A 27851-nucleotide genomic window follows, 5' to 3' on the forward strand; every position below is an offset into this window, starting at 1 on the left:
TTGAGAAGGAGTAGAGATTAGGGAGAGATTGAAAAATATTTAAAAAAAAACAAAGAAAGAAAGAAATTACATAATTAGCCAGGCGCAGTGGCTTATGCCTGTAATTTCAGCACCTTGGGAGGCTGAGGTGGGCAGATCATCTGAGGTCAGGAGTTCGAGACCAGCCTGACCAACATGGAGAAACCTCTTCTCTACTAAAAATACAAAAATTAGCCAGGCATGGTGACAAATGCCTGTAATTCCAGCTACTCGGGAGGCAGAGGCAGGAGAATTACTTAAGCCTGGGAGGCGGAGGTTGCGGTAAGCCGAGATTGAGCCACTGCACTCCAGCCTGGGTAAAAAGAGTGAAACTCCATCTCAAAACAAAAAACACAAAACAGCATATGTTTTCTTTAATCTGTTTGTGAGGTAAATTATATTAATTTTTTCATTTTTTTTGGAGACCAACTCTTGCTATGGGGCCCAGGCTGGAGTAAAGTGGCACAATCACAGCTCACTGTAGCCTTGACCTCCCAGGCTCAAGCAATCCTCTCAGCCTCCTGTGTGGCTTGGATTACAGGTGTGCAGCAGCATACCTGGCTAATTTTCTTTTATTTTTAGCAGAGACGAGGTCTTGCTATGTTGCCCAGGCTGGCCCCAATCTCCAGAGCTCAAGCAATCCTCCTGCCTTGGCCTCCCAAGATGCTGGGATTACAGGCATGAGCCACTATGCCCAGCCACGATTTTCTAGTCAAAACAAGCTTGCATTCCTCAGATGAACTGAACTAGGCAATGATTATATATATATATATATATATATATATATATATATATATATATACACGCACACACACATTTAAAATCCCATGTCCATATGTCTATTGAATATATTTTTTACAATGCTAGATTTAGTTTGGTTTAGGATTTTTGCATCTATTTTCATGAGAAACATTGGCATATTATTATTTTTTTTGAGACAGGGTCTCATTCTGTCATCTAGGCTAGAGTACATTCTAGCTGAAAGGGCCTAGAAGTAATAAGCATACCTACCACCCAGATGTTATTGCTGTTTTTTTTAAGATGGATTTTCACTCTTGTTGCCCAGGCTGGAGTGCTATGGTGCGATCTTGGCTCACAGCAACCTCTGCCTCCCAGGTTCAAGTGAGTCTCCTGCCTCAGCTTCAGAGTATCTGGGATCACAGGAATGCACCACCATGCCCGATTAATTTTGTATTTTTAGTAGAGACGGGGTTTCTCCATGTTGGTCAGGCTGGTCTCGAACTGGTGATCCACCTGCCTTGGCCTCCCAAAGTGCTAGGACTACAGGCATAAGTGACCGTGACCGACCATCCAGATGTTTTTAATACCATAGAAACCAGAGATCCTTGGTGAAATGGTAGAATCTAGGAGTAGGACAGGAAATATATAAGATGAGCCTGGAGAATCCAGTACTGCCACAAAGTAAGGAAGTGCTCCAAAAACAAAACAAAAGAAAACTGATGGTATTATGTAAAAGGAGCAAAGGAGACAGATGAAAGAGCTCCTGATAGTCAAAACTGAAACAACTGGACCATAAAATAAATTAGTATTGGACTAAAACCCAAAGTACAGGCCAGGCGTAGTGGTTCATGCCTGTAATTCTTGCACTTTGGGAGGCCAAGGTGGGTGGATTGCCTGAACTCAGGAGTTCAAGACCGGCTGGGCAACAGGATGAAACCCCATCTCTATTAAAATACAAAAAATTAACTGGGCGTGGTTGTGTGCACCTATAGTTCCAGCTACTCAGAAAGGCTGAGTCAGAAGAACTGCTAGAACCCGAGAGGCAGAGGTTTCAGTAAGATCGTGCCACTGCACTCCAGTCTGGGTGACAGAGTGAGATCCTGTCACCCTCAAAAATTAATTAATTATTAAAAAATAAAAACCAGCACATACTTTTTAGCAAAAGGCACCCAAGACCATTTAACTTGGAAATCATATGACATTTCCAACTGTCATACGAATTCTAAGTTGGGTTCCCACATGTATTCCTTTGCTTCTGCACATCTAGAACTATATTCTGTTAATCCAATTCACTACCTTAATAATGAGAATGGGCTGGGTGGCTCATGCCTATAATCCCAACACTTTGGGAAGCTGAGGTGGGCAGATCACCTGAGGTCAGGGGTTCAAGACCAGTCTGCCCAACATGTTGAAATTTTTGTCTCTACTAAAAATACAAAAATTAGTCCAGCATGGTAGTGGGCATCTATAATCCCAGCTATTCGGAGGCTGAGGCAGGAGAATTGCCTGAACCGGGGAGGTGGAGGTTGCAGTAAGCCAAGATGGCACTACTGCACTTCAGCCTGAGCAAGAGAGCAAGACTCGGTTTCAAAAAAAAAAAAGGCCAGGTGCAATGACTCACACCTATAATCCCAGCACTTTGGGAGGCAGAGGTGGGCGGATCACCTGAGGTCAGGTGTTCGAGACCAGCCTGGTCAACATGATGAAGACAAACATGGTCTCCACTAAAAATACAAAAATCAGCTGGGTGTGGTGGCAGGCACCTGGAATCCCGGCTACTTGGGAGGCTGAGGCAGGAGATTCACTTGAACCTGGCAGGCGGAGGTTGCAGTGAGCTGAGATCATGCCATTGCACTCCAGCCTGGAGGACTTTGTCTCAAAAAAAAAAAAATTCAGTAAATCACAAAATCTTTGCCTACATACTGTTCTTTCCTTTAGCTGGGAATTATTAATATATATTTAGTTTCTGTGTAAATGAAAAATCAAACTAGGGACGGTAAAAGAGTTTTATGTACATCAATATTAAAAAAAACAAGGCCTCAATTAATCCCCCACAAGATTTTTCTAAAGCCCAGTTTTGATCACATTGTTAAGCAAACTCTTAACATTTTATATTCATTTCTTTTGGGAATTTTCTTGAAATGAAAAGTACTAATGAGGAACTCTTCTTATCCTCGGATGTGGACTAAATATCTGTGACCTCCTGGAATTCAAATGTGGAATCCCTAACCCTCAATGTAGTGGTACTTGGAGATTGGGGTCTTTCGGAGGTAATCAGGCTTAGATGAGGTTATGAGGATGAGGCCCTCTTGATGGGATTAGTGCCCTCATAAGAACAGGCACCAGAGAACATGCTCAAACATGTAATCTCTTGCTCTCTCCCCTACAGTGCCTGAAGAGGTCACGTGAGCACACAGGGAGATGGAAGCTGCCCACCAATCAGAAAAAGAATCCTCAAAATGAATTCTGTGTTGCCAGCAACTTGCTATTGGACTGCTCAATCTCTAGAAAGGTAAGAAACAAATTTCTGTTGTTTAAGCCACCTAGGCTTTGCTATTTTGTTACAAACTAAGACACCTTCCTTCCAAACACCTCATAAAGGAAATGAAAACATAAATACACAGGAAGTAAGTGGCAATGGATTTATAGCAAAATACATCAACTAATACTTTAAAGAATTTATAAAAAGTATATAATATCAGTTGCTGGTTATATCTCATTAACTTTAATAACCACATCTGGGCTGGGTGCTGTGGCTCACACCTGTAATCCCAGCACTTTGGGAGGCTGAGGTGGGTGGATCACGATGTCAGGAGTTCAAGACCACTCTGACCACCAATATGGTGAAACCCCATCTCTACTAAAAATACAAAACTTAGCCAGGTGTGGTGGTGCAAGCCTGTAGTACCAGCTACTCAGGAGGCTGAGGCAGGAGACTCACTTGAGCCCAGGAGGCGGAGGTTGCAGTGAGCCGAGATCACGCCACTGTAACTCCAGCCTGGGTGACAAAGCGAGACTTCATCTCAAAAAAAAAAAAAAAAAAAAAGTCACTTCTGATACAGCATACTTTTTGTTGATTCTGGGATAACAGATTCAGGACAGGGAAAAACAAGTGAAATAAAAATGTAATCCCCTCTTTGCCACCTTCAATAAATTGAATCACATACACTGAGAGCTTTGCTTGCACTTAAAAATAATAGTAAATTTATAGGTTAAAATTTTAAAATTTCTCCAACACATCAGGAAGGGACATTGTTATTGTTATGATTACTATAACTGAATGAAGGAAGATTAACTGTATCTATTACTCTCCAAAAAAAGAATGTTGATGGAATTCATAAAAGATTTAACAGATGACATTGCTATATTGTGATTTAGTAAGCAAATAAAGTTATCCTCCTGGACCTGGAAAATAAATCTTATTTGGTTTAACTATTCCTACAATCTTTCAACTAATAAATTTCTTTTTTTATTTATTTTTTTGAGATGGAGTTTCTTATTCTGTTGCCCAGGTTGGAGTGCAGTGGCACCTCCACTCACTGCAACCTCCATCTCCCCAGGGTTCAAGTGATTCTCCTGCCTCAAGCTACTGCATAGCTGGGATTTCAAACATGTGCCACCACGCCCAGCTAATTTTTGCATTTTTAGTAGAGATGGGATTTCACCATGTTGGTCAGACAAGTCTTGAACTCCCAACCTCAAGTGAACTGCCCACCTTGGCCTCCCAAAGTGCTGGGATAACAGGTGTAAGCCACTGCGCCTGGCCTCGACTAATTTTTGTGATGAAATGAATAAAATTACCAGGCAATAGTGACCAAAGCATGCCATGAATTTAACAACGAGAAGATTAATGACTTTTCCCAACAATTCAGCCACCTGAAGTACTTATTGGTGAAATATCTTAAACTCCTTTCTCATTTCTGGTCTCTGCTCTTGCTGGCCATCCCCTCTTGCTGAAATACCCTACTCCTACTTGCCAGTAGGACAAATTCCTACTCTACTATGTAAGAGTTACCTTTTGAGGTTCTCCTATCCCCTCCAGCCAATTAAATATTCCCCTGACCTTCTAGTCATTTTGTACAGTATCTTCATTGTCTCAAAGTTATATAAATATTTGTTGAGTGAAGTGGCCTGCAAGACCTAAGCCAACATTAGGTAAATAATACACATGGTTTCTACTTTTCACCACTTCATAAATTACAGTTTTGCTTATTAACCACTTGCCTAATTAAAACCCACATTAAGAGCCAGGAGCAGTGGCTCATGCCTATAATTACAGCAACTCGGGAGACTGACACCAGAGTATCACTTGAGGCAAGGAATTTGAGACCAGCCTGGGCAAAATAGTGAGACCCCATCTCCAAGAAAAAGAAGAAAAAGAAGCCAGGTATGGTGGTATGCACCTGTAGTCTCAGCTATGTGGGAGGCTGACATGGGAAGATCACTTGATGATTCCACCACTGCACTCCAGCCTGGGTGACAGTGACACTTCTTAAAAAAAATTAATTAGGCCGGGCGCGGTGGCTCACGCCTGTAATCCCAGCACTTTGGGAGGCTGAGGCAGGTGGATCACGAGGTCAAGAGATCGAGACCATCCTGGTCAACACGGTGAAACCCTGTCTCTACTAAAAATACAAAAAATTAGCTGGGCATGGTGGTGCGCGCCTGTAATCCCAGCTACTCAAGAGGCTGAGGCAGGAGAATTGCCTGAACCCAGGAGGCAGAGGTTGCAGTGAGCTGAGATCGCGCCATTGCACTCCAGCCTGGGTACTGAGAGCGAAACTCCGTCTCAAAAAAAAAAAAAAAAAAAATTAATTAAAATATAAAAAAATTAAAACTCACATTTTACTTCTCATTGTTATGGTTTCCAATAAAGTCAAGACAAGGCAACAGAACTAAAGCAATCAAGATGCAAAAATGCAGAGCCACAAGTTTGCTTTAAGGAAAATATGCCTTAAGATGTGGTGTCCAGAAATGTGAAAATTGCCAATACCATTTGTCTTTTTATGTGTATTGAATCATACTGTATTTCAGATGGGTAGTGTTACGGCTGAAAACTGTTAACACCAGTTCAAATTTAAGAGCCATCCTTTAAAGGGATGGAATCCAGAAAACTAATTTCCATCTCTGACCTTCTTTAAATTTGCTATGATCTCAAGAAAATTGATTTTGCATACTGTATCAACTGTATGGTAAAAATAATAATCCACCAGAAACTTCAAAAGGCTATATTCTGTAACATTTCTACAAAAATAAGTGATGAATGTGCAGAATACAAATGTATTCAAAGATAGCTTATAACATAAAATTCAGCTACCAGACAGAAATATGGGGAAGGCAAAAATGTTCATTCAAGACTCATTCTACAGATAAGACTAATGCCCTGAGAACACCTCCCCGGCACTTGGAGTAAAAGGCCAATGATATGGTCTATTCTAAACAGTCTACTTTTCAGTAATCTTTAAAATAACCCACTAAGAACTTAATATAATTTCACTGCTCCAAGTTTACTATTCTGTATCAGTTTACAAACTAAAATTAAGCTGACATACACTTAACAGAATTCCCAACAACACAATAACATTATCATACAAAAGAAAGGTAAGACCTAGGTTGTTAATGAGTTATCTAGTTCTCTGTTACTTCCTTAATGCTGCAAACTACAAATCACAACCCCATCAGGAGAAATGCTAGATAAATAGAGAGTACATGAAGATGACTCATACAGGCAAACAGGTATGCAAAACATTCAAAGTTCTCTTATTCTTAGACATTGAAATTCCTTAAAGCAAATACAAATTAAATGGAGTTCTAGGAGGGTAAACAGTGATCCTAAGACAGTACTGGGAAGAAAAAACTATTTTAAGAAATAATGAGGCTGGGTGCGGTGGCTCACGTCTGTAATCCTAACACTTTGGGAGGCCGAGTCGGGCAGATGACCTGAGGTTGGGAGTTCAAGACCAACCTGACCAACATAAAGAAATCTCGTCTCTACTAAAAAAAAAAAAAACACACACACACACAAAATTAGCCTGGAGTGGTGGCACATGCCTGTAACCCCAGCTACTTGGGAGGCTGAGGCAGAAGAATCGCTTGAACCCAGGAGGCGGAGGTTGCAGTGAGCTTAGATCGCACCATTACACTCCAGCCTGGGTAAAAAGAGCGAAACTCTGTCTCAAAAATAATAATGATAATAATTATGGCCAAGCACAGTGGTTCACACCTGTAATCCCAGCACTGTGGGAAGCCAAGGCGGGCAAATAGCTTGAGCCCAGGAGTTCAATAAAACCTCAACTGTACAAAAAATAAATAAATAAACAAAAATTAGCCAGGCTTGGTGGCTCTGTCTCAGAAAGAGAGAGAAGAAAACCATACCAACACGGTGGCTTGTGTCTGTAATCCCAGTGACTCAGAAGTCTGAGGTGGGAGGATTGTTTGAGGCCAGGAGTTCAAGCCCAGCTGCAGCAACATGGTGATCCTTCTGATCCTCCCTCAACCTCCCAAGAAGCTGGGACTGCAGGCACACACCACCAAGCCCAACTAATTTTTTTATTTTTTTATAGAGCCAGGGTTTCGCCACATTGCCCAGGCTGGTCACATTGCCCAGGCTGGTCTCCAACTCCTGGGCTCAAGTGATCCTCCTGTCCTGATCTCCCAAAGTGCTGGAATTACAGGTGTGAGCTACTGTGCTCCCAGCCCATATCACATCTTAACTAATCTGCCCCGATAGAGAAAATTAGCTGGTTTCCCACTTCCTTCTTTCTTCCCTCTTCAGTCTATTCTTTATTTTGCTGTAGTATTAAACTTTGTGATGCAAATATGGATCAAAAACTTTTGACTGTTCTAATGCCTATTCTTTTTATTTTGAAATGGAGTTTCATTCTTGATACCCAGGCTGGAGTGCAACAGCACAATCTCAGCTCACAACAACCTCCACCTCCTGGGTTCAAGTGATTCTCCTGCCTCAGCCTCCCAAGTAGCTGGGATTACAGGCATGCGCCACCACGTCCGGCTAATTATGTATTTTTAGTAGAGACAGGGTTTCTCCATGTTGGTCAGGCTGATCTCAAACCCCCAACCTCAGGTGATCCGCCCACCTTGGCCTCCCAAAGTGCTGAGATTATAGGCATAAGCAACTGCACCGTCTCTAATACCTATTCTTTAAAATTCAAAGTGTTTGTTTTCATTTCTGTTTTGAGACGGAGTTTCGCTCTTGTTGCCCAGGCTGGAGTGCAATGGCGCAATCTTGCCTCACTGCAACCTCTGCCTCCCGGATTCAAGCGATTGTCTTGCCTCAGTCTTCCAAGTAGGTGGGATTACAGGCTCCCGCCACCACACCTGGCTAATTTTTTTTTTTTTAAAGATGGGGTTTCACCATGTTGGTCAGGCTGGTCTTGAACTCCCGACCTCAGGTGATCCGCCCGCCTTGGCCTCCAAAGTGCTTGGATTACAAGCGTGAGCCACCATGCCCGGCAAATTTTTTGTATTTTTAGCAGAGAAGGGGTTTCTCCATGTTGGTCAGGCTGGTCTTGAACTCCTGACCTCAGGTGATCCACCCGCCTCAGCCTCCCAAAGGGCTGGGATTAAAGGTATGAGCCACCGCACCCGGCACTAGGTCTTTAACATAACATTTCTTATTGAATTTTTTATATTGTAGTAATATGCAAAATTTACCATTGTAACCTTTAAGTGTACAAAACTATGAAATTTATCCATCTCCAGAACTTTTTCATCATCCCAAACTGAAACACTATACCCACTGAACATGAATTATCCATTCCCCAGCCCTAGTCCACCACCATTCTACTTTCTGACCCTGTAAATTTGATTACTCTAGGTACTTACCTAGTGGAAACATACACTATTTGTCCTTTATATGTTAGTTCATATAATGTTTTTAAGGTTCATCCATGTTGTTATATATATCAGAATTTCCTTCCTTTTAAAGGCTGAATAATATTCCTTTGTATGTACATACCATACTTTATGACTCATTCATCTATCAATGGACATTTGGGTTGTTTCTAACTTTGGGTATTATGAATATGCTACTATGAACACTGACATAGAAATATCTGCTTAAGTTCCTGCTTTCAATTCTTTGTATATAACCTAGAAGAAAAATTGCTGAATCATATGGTAATTCTGGTTTAATTCTTTGAAGAAGTGTCTTCCACAGCTAACATTTTTTTTTTTTTGAGGGTCTCACTCTGTTGCCCTGGGGGCAGTGCAGTAGCACGATCTCAGCTCACTTTGACCTCCACTTGCTGGGCTCAAGTGATCCTACCACCTTAGCCTTCCATAGCTGGGACTACAGGCATGTGCCACCACACCTGGCCAATTTTTGTATTTTCTGAAAAGACGGGATTTCATCAGGTTGTCCAGGCTGGTACCTCCTGTCCTCAAGCAACATGCCCACCTCAGCCTCCCAAAGTGCTAGGAATACAAGAATGAGCCACTGTGACCACCTGACACAGTCAGCATTTCAAAGGCACCCAGTGGCTTATACCTGTAATCCCAGCACTCTGGAAGACCAAGGCAAGATAATTGTCTGAGGCCAGTTGTTCAAGATCAGCCTGAAAAACAGAGCAAGACCCTGTCTCACAAAAATAAATAAAATCACCACAATATAGGCTTAATGTCAGTTTTTTTTTTTAAGATGGAGTCTCACTCTGTCACCAAGGCTGGAGTGCAGTGGTGTAATCTTGGTTCACCAAGACCTCCGCCTCCTGGGTTCAAGCGATTCTCCTGCCTCAGCCTCCCAAGTAGCTGGGATTACAGCGTCTGCCATCATGCCCAGATAACTTTTATGTTTTTAGTAGAGATGGGGTTTCACAATGTTGGCCAGGCTGGTTTTGAACTCCTGACCTCAGGTGATCTGCTTGCCTCAGCCTCCCAAAGTGATAGGATTACAGGTGTGAGCCACTACACCCGGCCTAATCCCATGTTTGTGTGCCTCTCCTCACTCTGGTCTATTCCTCTCTCCTTCAGCCAAATAATCGTAATATTCTCTCTTCCCACCTCTATGATCCTTTGCTCATGTAGTCTAGCTCTGTTGCCCAGGCTGGAGAGCACTGGCGCAATCTTGGCTTAAAGGAATTTTCTTGTCTCAGCCTCCTGAGTAGCTGAGATTACAGGCACCCACCACCATGCCTGGCTAATTTTTGTATTTTTAACAGAAAGCAGTTTTACCATGTTGGTCAGTCTGGTCTCCAACTCCTGACATCAAGCAATCCACCCATCTCAGCCTCCCAAAGTGTTGGGATTACAGGCATGAGCCACCATGCCTAGCTGTGCCAAGATTTAATTTGGACATATTCATAGAAGAAGGATGTCTGGGCTGGTCATGGTGGCTCATGCCTGTAATTCCAGCACTTTGGAAGGCCAAGGCGGGTCGATTACCTGAGGTCAGGAGTTCAAGACCAGCCTGGCCAACACGGTGAAACACCATCTCTACTAAAAAATGCAAAAAATGGCTGGGCGCAGTGGGTCAAGCCTGTAATCCCAGCACTTTGGGAGGCCAAGGCAGGTGGATCACGAGGTCAAGAGATCGAGACCATCCTGGTCAACATGGTGAAACCTCGTCTCTAGTAAAAATACAAAAAATTAGCTGGGCATGGTGGCGCGTGCCTGTAATCCCGGCTACCCAGGAGGCTGAGGCAGGAGAATTGCTTGAACCCAGGAGGTGGAGGTTGTGGTGAGCTGAGATCGCGCCATTGCACTCCAGCCTGGGTAACAAGAGCGAAACTCCGTCTCAAAAAAAATATATATATATAAAAAATAGCTGGACATGGTGGCGAGTGCCTGTAATTCCAGTTACTTGGGAGGCTGAGGCAGGAGAATCACTTGAACCCAGGAGGCGGAGGTTGCAGTGAGCTGAGATCCTGCCTCTGCACTCCAGCCTGGATGACAAGAGAGAAATTCTGGCTCAAAAGCAGGGTGCAGTGGCTAACACTTGTAATCCCAGTATTTTGGGAGGCTGAGCCAGGCAGATCACCTGATCTTGGGATTTCGAGACCAGTCTGACCAACATGGAGAAACCACATCTCTACTAAAAATATAAAATTAGCCAGGCGTGATGGCACATGCCTGTAATCCCAGCTACTAGGAAGGCTGAGGCAGGAGAACAGCTTGAACCTGGGAGGTGGAGGTTGCAGTGAACTGAGATTGCACAATTGCACTCCAGCCTGGGCCACAAGAGCGAAACTCCGCCTCAAAATAAAATAAATAAATAAATTACTAGGCCAGGTACAGTAACTCACACTTCTAATCCCAGCACTTTGGGAGGCTGAGGCAGGCAGATTGCTTGAGACCAGGAGTTCAAGACAAGCCTAGCCAGCATAGTAAAACCTCATCTCTACTAAAAATGCAAAAATTACCCAGGCATGGTGACATGCACCTGTAATCCCAGCTAATGGGGAAACTGAGGCAGGAGACTCACTTGAACTCTGGAGGCAGAGGTTGCAGTGAGCTGAGATCATGTCACTGTACTCTACCCTGGTCGACAGAGTGAGACTCCATCTCAAAAAAACAAATAAATAACAAAACTCACAATTTGTAATATTTAGAATCAAAGTACTGAGTGGTTTACATATATTATATGTATCTTTATGTAAGGAAAATAAACAAGCATCATATAAATGGGTATTTTCCAAAGATTACTAAACATTAAGGTTTAATACAATAGCTAAAGTTGTTCACAACTTGTCAGATTTTTTTAAGCTTCACTACTTTAAAGTCAACCCAACAGGCCAGGCACCGTGGCTCACACATGTAATCCCAGCACTTTGTTAGGCCGAGGCAGGCAGATCACCTGAGGTCTGGAGTTCGAGACCAGTCTGACCAACATGGAGAAACCTCGTCTCTACTAAAAATACAAAATTATCCGGGTGTGGTGGCGCATGCCTGTAATCCCAGTTACTCAGGAAGCTGAGGCAGGAGACCCGCTTGAACCTGGGAGGCAGAGGTTGCGGTGAGCTGAGATCCCGCCATTGCACTACAGCCTAGGCAACAAGAGTGAAACTCCATCTCAAAAATTTAAAAAAGCGGCCGGGCGCGATGGCTCACGCCTGTAATCCCAGCACTTTGGAAGGCTGAGGCGGGTGGATCATGAGGTCAAGAGATCGAGACCATCCTGGTCAACAAGGTGAAACCCCGTCTCTACTAAAAATACAAAAATTAGCTGGGCACGGTGGCGCGTGCCTGTAATCCCAGCTACTCAGGAGGCTGAGGCAGTAGAATTGCCTGAACCCAGGAGGCGGAGGTTGCGGTGAGCTGAGATCGCGCCATTGCACTCCAGCCTGGGTAACAAGAGCAAAAACTCTGTCTCAAAAAAAAAAAAAAAAAAAAAAATTTAAAAAAGCCGGAGCAGCACCATGGCGGTTGGCAAGAACAAGCACCTTACGAAAGGCAGCAAAAAGGGAGCCAAGAAGAAAGTGGTTGATCCATTTTCTAAGAAAGACTGGTATGATGTGAAAGCACCCGCTATGTTCAATATAAGAAATATTGGAAAGACGCTAGTCACCAGGACCCAAGGAACCAAAATTGCATCTGATGGCCTCAAGGGTCGAGTGTTTGAAGTTAGTCTTGCTGATTTGCAGAATGATAAAGTTGCATTTAGGAAATTCAAGCTGATTACTGAAGACGTTCAGGGCAAAAACTGCCTGACTAACTTCCATGGCATGGATCTTACCCATGACAAAATGTGTTCCATTGTCAAAAAATGGCAGACAATGATTGAAGCTCATGTTGATGTCAAGACTACCGATGGTTACTTGCTTCGTCTGTTCTGTGTTGGTTTTACTAAAAAAAGCAACAATCAGATAGGGAAGACCTCTTATGCTCAGCACCAACATGTCCGCCAAATCCAGAAGAAGATGATGGAAATCATGACCCGAGAGGTGCAGACAAATGACTTGAAAGAAGTGGTCAATAAACTGATTCCAGACAGCATTGGAAAAGACATAGAAAAGTCCTGCCAATCTATTTATCCTCTCCATGATGTCTTCATTAGAAAAGTAAAAATGCTGAAGAAGCCCAAGTTTGAATTGGGAAAACTCATGGAGCTTCACGGTGAAGGCAGTAGTTCTGGAAAAGCCACTGGGGATGAGACAGGTGCTAAAGTTGAACGAGCTGATGGATATTAACCACCAGTCCAAGAATCTGTTTAAAGTTCAGACTTATAATAGTGGCAAATAAAAAGTCTTATTTGTGGGGAAAAAAAATTTTTTAAAGCAATAAAGTCTACATAACAAATTGATACATCTCTAATATTGAGCAAAAGATGACAACAAAAGGTTATATTAAGTCTGGCCCCATTTATGGAAAGTTAATAAACAGGCAAAAAAAGAAAGAAAACCCTAAACTGTTTTTAGTGACAAATACACAGATGGTAAAATGATCCAGAAAAGCGAAGAAATTATTAAAAAAGTAAGAACAGTGGTTACTTCTAAGAGACATACAAATGGTTGTGATCAGAGAGCAGCACATTGGAAGTGCCTCTGGGGCACTGGCAATATTCTATTTCTTTTTTTTTTTTTTTTTTTTTTTGCGACACAGTCTTGCTCTATTGCCCAGGCTGGAATACAATGGCACAATCTCACCTCACTGCAACCGTTGCCTCCTGGGTTCAGGAGATTCTTGTGCCTCAGCTTCCCAAGTAGCTGGGATTACAGGCTTATGCCACTACACCTGGCTAATTTTTTTTTTTTGTAGAGACGGGGTTTCACCACGTTGGCCAGGCTGGTCCCAAACTCCTGACCTTGGGTGATGCTCCTGTCTCGGCCTCTCAAAGTGCTGGGATTACAGCCGTGAACCACCACATCCAGCCTATGTCTTGACTGGATAGTGGTTACACAAGTATTTGCTTCATATATATATATATATATATATATATATATATTTTTTTTTTTTTTTTGAGACAGGTTCTCACTCTGTTATACAAGCTGGAGTGCAAGTAGTACAATCATGGCTCACTGCAGCTGCAACCTCCTGGGCTCAAGTAATCCTCCCATCTCAGCTCTCCAAGGAGCTGGAACTACAGGTGTGCACCACCACAAGTGGCTACTTTTTTGTATGATGTGGTTTCACCATGTTGGCCAGGCTGGTCTCAAACTCCTGGGCTCAAGTGATCTCCCTACCTTAGCCTCCCAAAGTGCTGGGATTACAGGTATGAGCCACTGCATCTGACCATAATTATTCTTTAAATGCATATGTTTTATGCACTTTTCTGTATTTCTCAAAATATAAAGAAATCTAGCTAAACCTAACTTTTAATACTATTTAATAATACATAGGCTGGACACAGTGGCTGACACCTGTAATCCCAACACTTTGGGAGGTGAAGGTAGGCGGATCACCTGAGGTTGTAAGTTCGAGACCAGCCTGACCAACACGGAGAAACCCCATCTCTACTAAAAATACAAAATTAGCCAGGCATGGTGGCACATGCCTTTAATCACAGCAACTTGGGAGGCTGAGGCAGGAGAATCGCTTGAACCCAGAAGGCAGAGGCTGCAGTGAGCCGAGATCATGCCACCGCACTCCCACCTGGGCAACAAGAGTAAGACTCTGTCTCGAAAATAATTAATACATATAGACATTTCTGCAATTGGACTGTCTTTCCAAACACATGGACACATATTTTATCTAAAATAGTTTTGGCTAAGAGTGCAGAGCAAAAACAACAGTCCAAAGATAAAAGAACAACCAAATCATTAGGTCCTCAGAAGAAAAGGAGAAAATCTCATTGAAAATTCTCCTAAGGTTCCAATGCTTCTCAAACTATAGATTCAAATTCAGTAAGCCTTGGGTGGAACTTGACACTCTGCATCTCACCTTGATGAAGCCAGTACTGCCAGTGTGTGGACATGAGTATCAAGGTCTTAAGTAATCATTAAAATGCAGGTGGTAAAACAATAAAAAAGAAACAAAAGAAATAAAATGCAGGTGGTGTCAAGACTAGATGAGAAAATAGAATCAAAAAGTATTAAGACTATGTGCCAGGTGCCTTATCTCATTTATGAGGAACACATTATCATTCCTGTTTTATGTGAGGATAACTGAGGCTCAGATAAATTAACTTGCCTATGATTACACAGAACCAGATTTTGAACCCAATCATATGACTCCATTTATTTATTTATTTATTTATTTTTTGAGACAGAGTTTCACTCTTGTTACCCAGGCTGGAGTGCAATGGCGCAATCTCGGCTCACCGCAACCTCCGCCTCCTGGGTTCAGGCAATTCTCCTGCCTCAGCCTCCTGAGTAGCTGGGATTACAGGCACGTGCCACCATGCCCAGCTAATTTTTTGTATTTTTAGTAGAGACGGGGTTTCACCATGTTGACCAGGATGGTCTCGATCTCTTGACCTTGTGATCCACCCGCCTCGGCCTCCCAAAGTGCTGGGATTACAGGCGTGAGCCACCGCACCCGGCCAACTCCATTTATTTTTTTAAGAGACAGTATAGGCCAGGCGCAGTGGTTCACACGTGTAATCCCAGCACTTTGGGAGGCCCAGGAGGGCAGAACACGAGGTCAAAAGATCAAATCATCCTGGCAGACATGGTGAAACCCCGTCTCTACTAAAAATACAAAATTTAGCTGAACATGGTGGCACACGCCTGTAGTCCCAGCTACTTGGGAGCCTGAGGCAGGAGAATCGCTTGAACCCTGGGAGGCAGAGGTTGCAGTGAGCTGAGATTGAGCCACTGCACTCCAGCCTGGCGACAGAGCAAGACTCCGTCTCAAAAAAAAAAAAAAGAAAAAAGAAAAAGAGAAATAATATAAATCAGTCACTGAAATTAATTTCAAACCATCCTCAAAAGAATAATAGGCCAGGCCAGGCACCGTGGCCCACACCTATAATTCTAGCACTTTGGGAGACCAAGGTGGGCGGATCATCTAAGGTCAGGAGTTCAAGACCAGCCTGGCCAAGATGGCGAAACACCATATCTACTAAAAATACAAAAATTAGCCAGGCATAGTGGCAGGCACCTGTAATTTCAGCTACTCGGGAGGTTGAGGCAGGAGAATCGCTTGAACCCAGGAGGCAGAGGTTTCAGTGAGTGAAGATCACATCACTGTACTCCAACCTGGGTGAAAGAGTGAGACTCTGTCTCAAAAAAAAAGAATAGCCGGGCGCGGTGGTTCACGCCTGTAATCCCAGCACTTTGGGAGGCCGAGGCGGGTGGATCACGAGGTCAAGAGATCGAGACCATCCTGGTCAACATGGTGAAACCCCGTCTCTACTAAAAATACAAAAAATTAGCTGGGCATGGTGGTGCGTGCCTGTAATCCCAGCTACTCAGGAGGCTGAGGCAGGAGAATTGCCTGAACCCAGGAGGCGGAGGTTGCGGTGAGCCGAGATCGCGCCATTGCACTCCAGCCTAGGTAACAAGAGCGAAACTCCGTCTCACAAAAACAAACAAAAACAATATGTTGCATCATATTGTGTCTTGCATACAGGCTTTCACTTTAGTCTATTAGTTCTTTCTTCAAAATGTCCCTCCTTTTATTGTTATTCTCCTGCTATGATGCTGGTCATTTTCACCTACACTTGAACTACAACAGTAGACACTTATCTAACTTCTCTGACTCTAGCCTCTTGCCCCATCAATCTAGAGATTATTCTGCAGTCTCTAGGAATTCACTAAATGTGAGCAGAATAGAAGCATGGTAAAAATAGTATTTCAAGAGGAATTCAAAGTACTTTACAATCCCAAAATGCTCCTATCAAACCTCTCAGGTGGCATATAAAGCCAGCTTCCCCACTGATAAACAAAAATATTCTGCAAAGAAGATAATACATTTTAACAAGATGCTGTGATGGAATGGAGCATTTTATTTTTATTTGTCTTTTTTTGTTGTTGTTTGTTTTTATTGAGACAGAGTTTCGCTCTGCAATCTTGGCTCACTGCAACCTCAACCTCCCAGGTTCAAGCAATTCTCCTGCCCTGACACCACTAGAAAAAAGACTGGGTGGGGTGGCTCACACCTGTAATCCCAGCACTTTGGGAGGCTGAGGTGGGCGGATCACCTGGGATCAGGAGTTTGAGACCAGACTGGCCAACATGGTGAAACCCTATCTCTACTAAAAATATGCAAATTAGCCAGGCGTGGTGGCAGGCACCTGTAATTCCAGCTACTCAGGAGACTGGGGCATTTCTCAAATTTAAAAAATGCTCGAACCCGGGAGGCAGTGGTTGCAGTGAGCCAAGACTGCGCCACTGCACTCCAGCCAGGGCAGCAGAGTGAGACTCCCTCTCAAGAAAAAAAAATGGCAGGTGGCAGTTGTGTTTAAGGGGTTGTCCCTACTATCCTACTATTTGATATTCTTAATAGTTCTGGGCCACGTGCAGTGCTCATGTCTATAATCCCAGCACTTTGGGAGTCTGAGGTGGGTGGACTGCTTAAGCCCAGGAGTTCAAGACTACCCTGGGCAACATGGCAAAACCCTATCTCTACAAAAAAAAAAAAAGGACATGGCACCTGCCTGTAGTCCTAGCTACTAGGGAGGCTGAGGTAGGAGGGTAACCTGAGCCTGGGGAGGTCAAAGCTGCAGTGAGCCATGATCGCCTACTGCACTCCAGTCTGGGAGGCAAATTGAGATTCTATCTCAAAAAAAAAAAAAGTTCTAGTAATACCATGTCCTTCCTTTTGTTCCCCGACCCTTAATAGTTTCAGCCTACAGTAATTAATTTCTAAGTTACCTACTGCTATGGTTTAGATAAGGTTTGTTTGTCCCCACCAAAATGCATGTTGAAATTTGATCCCCAATGTGGTGCTGTTAGGAGGTGGGGCCTACTGGGAGGAGTTTAGGTAATGGGGGCAGATCCCTCAAGAATGGCTTGGTGCTGTTCTCCAGGTAGCGAGTTCTGGCTCTCCGAAACTAGATTAGTTCCTGGGAGAGTAGGTTGTTATAAATCAGGCCATACACAATGGTTTCCCCTATTCACGTGTCCAATTCCCCTTTGACCTTTCCTGCCACACTGTGATACAGCAGGAAAGCCCAGCCAGAAGCCAGGGCTATGGCCTTGAACTTCCTAGCCTGTAGAAACATGAGCTAAATAAACCTTCTTTCTTTATATAAGTTACTTAGTCTCAGGTATTCCTTATGGCAACACAAAATGGACTAAGACACCTACTCTACCATCTTTTGCCTTTCTGGTGTTATAACACATATGTAACCAGTTCCCTGTGCTCAGTTTCCTGTTTGAAATAGGAATATATATTTTCCAGTTTTTGGCTGGATCCTGATGGAAAGAAAATTCTAAGAATTTAGAATAATTGCAGGCTAACTCACGCCTGTAATGCCAACACTTTAGGTCAAGTCAGGAGTAGGATTACTTGAAGACAGGAGTTCCAGACCAGTGTGGGCAACATGGTGAAACCCCATCTCTACAAAAAATGCAAAAAAATGGCCAGGCGCGGTGGCTCACACCTGTAATCCCAGCACTTTGGGAGGCCACAGTGGGCAGATCACGAGGTCAGGAGTTAGGGACCAGCCTGGCTAACATGGTGAAACCCCCCTCTATTAAAAATACAAAAATTAGCTGGGCGTGGTGATACACGCCTGTAATTCCATCTACTCAGGAGGCTGAGGCAGCAGAACTGCTTGAACCCAGGAGGCAGAGGTTGCAGTGAGCCACGATCTTGCCACTGCACTCCAGCCTGGGCGACACAGCAAGACTCCGTGTCAAAAAAAAAAAAAAAAAATTAACTGAGCATGGTAGCATGCAACTGTAGTCCCAGCTACTCAGGAGGCTGAGATGGGAGAATAACTTGAGCCTGGGAGGGAGAGGTTATAGTAAGCAGAGATCACACTGTTGCATTCCAGCCCAGGTGACAGAGCCAGACCCTCTGTCTAAAAAAATTTTTTTTAATAAGCTAGGTGTGGTGGTGCCACCTGTAGTTCTAGCTACTTGGGAGGTTGAGGCAGGAGGATCATGTGAGCCAGGACATTGGGGCTGCACTGAGCCATAATCACACCACTACACTTCTACACTTTAGATTGGCCAAAAAAAAAAGAATCTTTTTTTTTGAGATGGAGTTTCGATCTTATTGCCCAGGCTGGAGTTCGACAGCACGATCTCGGCTAACCGCAACTTCTGCCTCCTGGGTTCAAGTGATTCTTCAGCCTCCCAAGTAGCTGGGATTACAGGCATGCGCCACCACATCTGGCTAAATTTGTATTTTTAGTAGAGAGGGGTGTTCTCCATGTTGGTCAGGCTGGTCTCGAACTCCCGACCTCAGGTGATCTGCCCACCTCAGCCTCCCAAAGTTCTGGGATTACTTAAATTAGCTTCAGTTATTTTGTTAGTAGTAATATGGAGTGTGTATGTGTGCATGTGTATAGTTTGTTTGTTTTTGAGATGGAGATTCTGCCACTCAGGCTGGAGAACAGTGGCTCGATCTCGGCTCACTGCAACCTTGGCCTCCCTGGTTCAAGTGATTCTCCTGCCTCAGCTTCCAAAGTAGCTGGGATTACAGGCACATGCCACCAGACCCAGCTATTTTTTTGTATTTTTAGTAGAGACAGGTTTCACCATACTGGCCAGGCTAGTGTCGAACTCCCAACCTCAGGTGATCCACCTGCCTCAGCCTCCCAAAATGCTGGGATTACAGGCGTGAGCCACAGCACTCATCCAGATTTTTTTTTTTTTTTTTTTTTTTTAATGAAGTCTCACTCTGTTGCCCAAGCTGGAGTGCTGTGGTGCAATCTCAGCTCACTGCAACCTCCGCCTTTGGGGCTGAAGCAATTCTCCTGCCTCAGCCTCCTGAGTAGCTGGGACTACAGGCATGCACCACCATGTCCAACTAATTTTTGTATCGTAAGTAGAGACAGGGTTTTACTATGTTGGCCCAGCTGGTCTTGAACTCCTGACCTCGTGATCCGCCCACCTCGGCCTCCCAAAGTGCTGGGATTACAGGCGTGAGCCACCAAGCCCTGCCTGGATGTTATATTTTTAAACCTTCTTATATAAAGGATAAAGCAAATAAATGTTAATACTATTAAAACCAAAATTTCAGTATGAGACAAATATAAAATCAAAAGAAAAAAATCCCATAAATGTGTTAAATTCAGTTGTAAATATCAATATAAAGGTCCGATTTCTAGTAAAAATATTTTCTAGTTCCGCCTACTGAAAGGACTTAGGAACAATGAAGACCCTGTAGCAATGAGCATCCCTAGCACAAGATCCTGGTTTCTAATGGAATTCCCTGTAAAAGACACTGGGTCTTCTTAGAAAAATGACTACTATTCACTTCAATGACAGGGAGAGTACAAGGTGAATCTGGGATAGCTTATTGTGACAAAAATTAAGGAAGCACTCCAAGACCAAAGGGGACATGTCAGAAGGACACACCACCAACTTAAGGAGGCTTATACTGGCCAAATTTCACTGTCAAAACGACTAATGGCCAGAACAAAGTGTAAAATAATGAATAAATTAAAATCCATGTGTTATAAGTAGAATTTTCAACGCCTCAGAAGAAGTAGCACTCAAATATAAATTTCCTCAGCAAGACAATTTACTTCTATTAAGAAGGGTGCGGCTCGCAGATGGAACAATGGCAAGCACAAGCCTGGACAAGGCGGGGAAGAGGTACTTATAACCTGACAGAGGTCACGCCTACTGCTATGTTGTTCCCCTATTGGCTAGGGTTAGACTGCACAGTCTGGTCTACTTCCAACTGGCTATTTTAAGGGAGCAGGGGTATGAGCTGGAGTGGCAGGGTGGGTAGTTTATCAAGAAAGAAGGTTCCGGGCAGGTCAGAGCAGGTAAGCAGAGGTCAAAGCAGGTGACCAGAGCAGGTGACCGGGATATGAGTCAGGACGGGGCAGGGGACTTGGGGAACAGATGTGAACTACTGATTAGAACTGGTGGAAAGGCCAGGCGTGGTTGCTCATGCCTGTAATCCCAGCACTTTGGGAGGCCGAGGCGGGTGGAACACTTGAGGCATGGAGTTCGTGACCAGCCTGACCAATCTGGAGAAACCTCGTCTCTTTAAAAAAAAAAAGAAAAGAAAAGAAAAGAAAAGAAAGAAAAAAAGAACTGGTGGAAAAAGTTGTTTACTGAAACTACAAGAAAGTTAAACTTTAAAATAGAGAATTAAAGAATAAGAGCTGAACATAATGACATACTGATTCTTTGATGAGAAACTTGGGGTTCACTGTATTTATCACACGTGTCTACAGTGATACAGAAATTAGCAAGGAAACTTATTTGCTACTACTAAGGTGACCACTGCACCAATTCTTTACTTAGAAATTTTTAATGAAAAGCAGCTGTGATTGCGCCACTGCACTCCAGCCTGGTGACAGAGCAAGACTCCGTCTCAAAAAACAAAAAAAAGCAAAGAAATAAACACCCTATCCTATTAGAGATTAATAAAGGAAACATCTGAGGCCGGGCGCGGTGGCTCAAGCCTGTAATCCCAGCACTTTGGGAGGCCGAGGCGGGTGGATCACGAGGTCAAGAGATCGAGACCATCCTGGTCAACATGGTGAAACCCCGTCTCTACTAAAAATACAAAAAATTAGCTGGGCACGGTGGTGCGTGCCTGTAATCCCAGCTACTCAGGAGGCTGAGGCAGGAGAATTGCCTGAACCCAGGAGGTGGAGGTTGCGGTGAGCCGAGATCGCGCCATTGCACTCCAGCCCGGATAACAAGAGCGAAACTCCGTCTCCAAAAAAAAAAAAAAAAAAAAAAAAAAAAATAAAGGAAACATCTGAAAGAGCATACCCCATACTAGTGAATTCCTTAAAACAGTTGAAAGTATCCTAAATAAAACATAGTCTAAGGGAATATTACTGGCTAAAACCAAAACGTGCTTGCTTTTATGAAAATTAAATGGGGCCGGGCGCGGTGGCTCAAGCCTGTAATCCCAGCACTTTGGGAGGCCGAGGAGGGTGGATCACGAGGTCAAGAGATCGAGACCATCCTGGTCAACATGGTGAAACCCCGTCTCTACTAAAAATACAAAAACTAGCTGGGCGTGGTGGCACGCGCCTGTAGTCCCAGCTACTTGGGAGGCTGAGGCAGGAGAATTGCTTGAACCCAGGAGGCAGAAGTTGCAGTGAGCCGAGATTGTGCCACTGCACTACAGCCTAGCGCCTGGCAACAGAGTAAGACTCTGTCTCAAAAAAAACAAAAACAAAAACAAAATTAAATGAACTACCTCAAATCTATTTATTACTAGAAGAGAAAATAAATTACTATCTAAGTTACTGTCCAAAATAGTACAATTTTTTTTTTAAGACAGAGGAGTCTCACTCTGTTGCTAAGGCTGACAGATCACGAGATCAGGAGTTCGAGACCAGCCTGACCAACATGGTGAAATCCTGTTTCTACTAAAAAATGCAAAAATTAGCCGGGCATGGTGGTGCACACCCGTAATCCCAGCTACTCGGTAGGCTGAGGCAGGTGAATCGCTTGAACCCAGGAGGTGGAGGTTGCAGTGAGTCAAGATCGCACCACCACACTCCAGCCTGGGCGAAAGAAGGAGACTCCGCCTTTTAAAAAAAAAAAAAAAAAGTAGAAATTTCATGCAGAAAGAATCAGAATTCACAGCAAATTTTCTTTCCAATACATGAATGAGTAAAGAAGTTAAAAATTAAAGCTACAGGAATACCACTAAATCCTAATTTTACAAGACTTTTAGAAAAATGTCACAGGAAACAATTTTAAAAACAAGCTTAGGTCAGTCACAGCAGCTCATACCTATAATTCCAGCACTTTGGGAGGCCAAAGCGGGAGGATCACTTGAGGTCAGGAGTTCGAGACAACATGGTGAAACCCCGTCTCTATTAAAAACACAAAAATTAAGTTTGGATGCATCTACTCAAACCACCCATGAACTTACCATTCCAAATAACTTAATTGGCTGCATAATCGGGCACCAAGGCACCAACATTAATGAGATTCGCCAGATGTCCGGGGCCCAGATCAAAATTGCCAACCCAGTGGAAGGCTCCTCTGCTAGGCAGGTTACTATCACTGGCTCTGCTGCCAGTATTAGTATGGCCCAGTATCTAATCAGTGCCAGGCTTTCTTCTGAGAAGGGCATGGAGTGCAGCTAGAACAGTGTAGGTTCCCTCGATCACCCCTTTCTGCTGTTTTCCCACGATCCAACTGTGTAATTTCTGGTGATTCCAGGTTTTAACTAAATGGATTGTTAAAAAAAAAAAAAATACAAAAATTAGCCAGGCATGGTGGTGCATACCTATAATCCCAGCTACTGGAGAGGCTGAAGCATGAGAATTGCTTGAACCCATAAGTCGGCAGTTGCAGTGAGCCAAGATTGTGCCACTGCACTCCAGTCTGGGCAACAGAGTAAGAGTCTGTCTCAAAAAAAAAAATTTTATAACATAAGTTGGGCGTGGTGGCTCACACTTGTAATCCTAGTACTTTGAGGGGCTGAGGCAAGTGGATCACATGAGGTCAGGAGTTGAAACCAGCCTGGCCAACATGGTGAAACCCCATCTGTACTAAAAATATACAAATTAGCTGGGTGTGGTGACAGGTGCCTGTAATTCCAGCTATTATGGAGGCTGAGGCAGGAGAACTGCTTGAACCCGGAAGACGGAGGTTGCAATGAGCCAAGATCACACCATTGCACTCCAGCCTAGGCAACAGGAGCAAAACTCCATCTCAAAAATTAAATAAAAATAAAAAATTAAATAAGCTTAAAACTGGACAATTTTTAAATGACTTGTTGGCCAGGTGCAGTGGCTCACACCTATAATCCCAGCACTTCAGAAGGCCGAGGCAGGTGGATCACCTGAGGTCAGAAGTTCAAGACCAGCCTGGCCAACATGGTGAAACCTTGTCTCTACTAGAAATACAAAAATTCGCCGGGCATGGTAGCAGGCAGCTGTAATCCCAGCTACTCGGAAGGCTGAGACAGGAGAATCGCTTGAATCCGGGAGGTAGAGGTTGCAGTGAGCCGAGATGGTGCCACTGCACTCCAGCCTGGGCGACAGAGCAAGACTCCATCTCAACAACAACAACAAAAACTTGTCTTTAAGTCATAAGCTGTATTATAAGCTTAACAATGAACAATTTTTAAATGACTTGTCTACAAGTCATATCCTTATACATGTAGCTAACTGTCACATTATAGAAAAATGAACACATCACCTTCACTTTTCCATCAACTGCAACCTTAGAGCACTCATTTTCAGTCAAGATACAGATGATATATGTCCAATAATACAATGCCACATAAAAATTCCACTCAATCCAAAAATTCAAAGTTTTTACAATATAGGTAACAACATGCTAAATTAATGGTAAAAAAAAAAAAAAAAAAAAAAAACTACAGCACTAAGGTGAATAACTTGTACTGGGACACAGAAATTTAATATCAAAGATACTAGCAACACCAATCCACACAGATTCTATAGTTTAGTGTAATTCTGACTTAAGCTGTCAGCTTCAATCCAAAAGGAATTAAGACCTTCTCATTTTATTATTGAGCAAAAGGAGACAGTACTAATAACTACCTATAAACAACACTGATTATAGGAATGACCATTAAATATTTACTGTATTAACTAAATGTGATCAAATTAAAAACAGCGCCTCTTGTGCTAGTTTACAAAACAAAAACAAAAACAAAAAAGCATCATCACTCTAAAGTTGTCACCACTTAGTAATCTGAGATATTTTAATTATAGCTGCAATGTTTGTGTTTGTTGCCTGTATGTATGACTCATATAGAAAGGTTTTCCCAAGACTGCTGGATTTTTGAGAATGCAGAAGCCATAACTGGGGCATACTGTGTGGGAAGTGTCATGGCAGTGAATGAATAAAAGAGGAAAATAACTCATGACAGAATTTTTTTTTTAAGTTTTTATAAAAAGCAAGTCACTCACTAAAGGCAGACTCTGCAGAATAATAGGAAACACTGGGGTAAAGCCATCCCTGCTCCAAGAAGCCTTCCTTGACTCTCTTGGTTGGATTCAGTGCACTTCTTACACTACACAGAACTTAACGGGTTTCCTTGTCTGGCTCCCCAGCCATACTGTATGCAACTTCAGACCAAAAGCTATCTTATCTTACAGTTATTAGTACCTACTTCCCAGAACACCTGCCAAACAGAGGGCCCTCACTAGGTAGCTCATAAATAGGAATAATCTATTTCATATTTACCTTTTATTTTACATTTTACAAAGCACTTTCACAAACACTATCTTTTTTGAACCACATTAACAATCATGGGAAGGGCTTTATTTAATCAAATGGCTTCTGGTTTTATAAACAGTTACTTCGATGACTAAAACAATCTTGAAATCACAAAGATAATTACATGTTTGTTCATCTTTGAGACAGCTTCTCCTTGGGACCTCAGTGTTCTCATAAAACTCATGTTTTGCCAGCATTTTCTTTGCTTGCTCTCGATAATAGGTAGGACTCACCCAGTTCTGAATCTGAAGGGTTTAAACTACATAAAGCTATTATTAAACACCCTTCTAGAAATCAGACAAGAACAAGCACCCTAAGCTACCTTTTTCTGATCCTGTTCTTTTTGTAACTGAGTAAGGTAAGGAACTGCAAAAGTCAAAATCTGGAGAGCAAATGATGTCATGGATGTCACGCAGTTGCATCAATACCTGATGATGATTTAGCATAACAGTGCAACATATTATGCCAAGAAGCATAATGATGAGCCACCAGGATGTTTTACTGCATTAATTTCATGACTCTTTATTAGCAAATTGATATGCAAAGTAGCTCTCCAATTTTCTACCACAGAGAAGCTGATAGTTCAGATTTACATCTTTAGCAAAGACACTAAGAAAATCGACAAATTTCTAAGGAAAAGTCTGATTTAAAAACAGAAAAGGAGGCTGGGCACGGTGGCTCAAGCCTGGCAGAGGTGGGGTATTGCTTGAGACCAGGAGTTTGAGATCAGCCTGGGCAACATGGTAAAACCCCGTCTCTGCTAAAATTACAAAAACTAATTAGCTGGGCGTGGTGGTGCACGCCTGTAATCCCAGCTACTCAAGAGGCTGAGGCACGAGAATCGCTTAAACCCAAGGGATGGCGGTTGCAGTGAGCCGAAATCATGCCACTGCACTCCAGTCTGGGTGACAGAGTGACAGACTGCCTCAAAAAAAAAAAAAAAAAAAAAAAGAGAGAGAGAGAGAGAAATGGTCAAATAATAACCGAAACAGTTGTCATTTTAACAAGGAAAGGCTTTTTAAGATATACAACCTGCCCATGGATCAATGTGGATTGAATGATGCATTTATATTGGCTTGTGAAAAGCAAATAGTTAAAATAACAACAATAGAAAAGACACCCAATCAGATTACACACATGAATACACTCAAAGTTAGCAATTTAACACAGCATCACCAATGACCATAAGAGCTATAGACTTAATTCTAAATGTTCAATTGTAAACGATGGTACTTTCCAAATTTTCCTTGTCTATTTAAATCCATGACGTCATCATTCTTAAGAACAAGTAAAGCCAATTTGTTACAAAAGGTACTTTGGTGTGTCCAAGCAAAAGCAATTGCCTCAACAATTCCCCACAGCACAGTCCAATGAAGCCATCATTCCTCAAGGAAGAGGCCACAAGGCTTCAAAACCGACTTCCCTACATGAGAAACACAATCAAAGTCTCCCAATTAGCATTTAAACAACAACAAAAGTTGTTCTCAAAAAGGAACAACAAGCATAGTTACAATGTCGCTGCCAGCAAGTGAGAACTGCTAAAGCGTCAGAATCTTCATCTAGATCGATCAGAATCCCACCACAGAAAAATCCAGACTCTGGCAATTAAGAAATGAAGCTTTTATTTTCCTAATAAAAGTCGGGAGATTTAACAGACAAAGCAATTGGCTATTCTGAATCTTAACAATCCGAAGGTTTCAAACGAACTCAATTGGCGCTGAAGTTACCCTGCAGAGATCATCAAGATCTCACAATTGCTTTCTCTTCGCTTACAAATTCGTTCCCACCCTCCACCGTTCCCTTAGCGCACACAATTCTCGCCAAGAGAAGCCTTCCACAGTCACAGCATGGATTGCTGTCTCAAGCAAGGAGATCCGCAGTTTCCATTTCTCTAGGGGAACACTCAACAAGCTAGGGGCTAGGAAAGGCCGCTTGTGTTTTATTTAACGTAAACCAATTCCCAAATTATCCCTTTGCAACTGCAGCTTCAGAGATTCTGGCCCCCAGCCGCAGTCCCAATTTTGACGGGCACCCGACTCCCGGCTCCTCTCTCGCAAAGAAGTGAAAGGTTCGGAGGCGCGATGAAAGATTATCTGACACCCTAAAGCCATCCTTGCCCGGGCCACACACCCCTTTACTGCCCGGGTGAGGGGACGAGAATCACCCTGCTGGGGAGCGAGGGTGGGTTCGCTCCCAACCCAAAGGCTGGCTGGAAAGGAGCTCTCCTCCTCTCCTCACTCCAGGACGGCGATAGCAAGGCACCCTGCCCAACCAAGACCGACCCCCGCGCGGGATGCAGGACCTGCGTCAGACCCAGGGCGCCCGCTGCCCCTTGCCAGCCTCGGGCATAAAGGGCAGGAGGCGCTGGCTCCCCATCGCGGCCCGGGGAGGAGGAGAGGCCTCACCTGGCCCAGCCCGCTCCACGCTCTCGGGTTCGCTCCGATGGCGACGGTAATGAGGGAGCCAGGGACAGGGCCAGAGCAGAGGCGCTCTGCCTCAGGCCGTGATAGCCGTGCTCGGGGCTCTTCACAGCTGGCCGGACCCCGAGCCACCCGGAGCCGCCATCTTCCTCCACTCAAACCCAGCCGCCGCAGCTGCTGCTCTAACCGAGAGAAGACAGAGCGGAGCGCGCATGCGCAGGGGCGGGCGAGGAGGACACGCGCGCGCACTCACGTCAGCGCGGCGGACCGGCGCGGGGCGGCTAGGGGACGGCGCCATATTGAGAAGGGCTGTGGTCACTGGCCAAGGTTCTGTGGAGGATGGAATGCTGTTGGGGGGAGCGAAGCTTCCGCACCCGCCTTCGCTGCCTCTCCAGCGTCGACCTCATAGCCGCACCCACCCTCCGCTGCAATGTCTGGAGCACCTAGGTGGTTTTCCCAGTGATTGGAGACTAACGTT

The 27851-nt window shown here is 43.7% G+C and overlaps 2 protein-coding genes across 4 annotated transcripts in view; one reads left to right on the plus strand and one right to left on the minus strand.

Moving 5' to 3' along the window:
* The window catches only part of FBXO42 (F-box protein 42), a 95539-nt gene extending 68000 nt beyond the window's left edge, over positions 1–27539 (minus strand). The window contains exon 1 of one of the 3 annotated variants that reach the window (XM_012440060.2): positions 27359–27539. The gene's annotated coding sequence lies outside the window, so the exon portion shown is untranslated. Of the gene's footprint in view, positions 1–1029; positions 1894–22487; positions 23033–27358 lie in introns of those variants that run through there. The other 2 variants (XM_064363345.1, XM_012440061.2) reach the window with 2 other exon arrangements.
* Positions 12135–12959, plus strand: LOC105708549 (small ribosomal subunit protein eS1-like). The gene has a single exon (XM_064363733.1). It carries the CDS (start codon positions 12135–12137, stop codon positions 12903–12905), a length of 771 nt encoding a protein of 256 aa, XP_064219803.1. The 3' UTR covers positions 12906–12959.
* Positions 27540–27851: the final 312 nt, after the last annotated feature.

This window comes from Aotus nancymaae, unplaced genomic scaffold (assembly GCF_030222135.1).
Source record: "Aotus nancymaae isolate 86718 unplaced genomic scaffold, 86718_ANA_hifiasm-v0.15.2.pri h1tg000053l, whole genome shotgun sequence".
In the NCBI taxonomy this organism is placed as follows: domain Eukaryota; kingdom Metazoa; phylum Chordata; class Mammalia; order Primates; family Aotidae; genus Aotus; species Aotus nancymaae.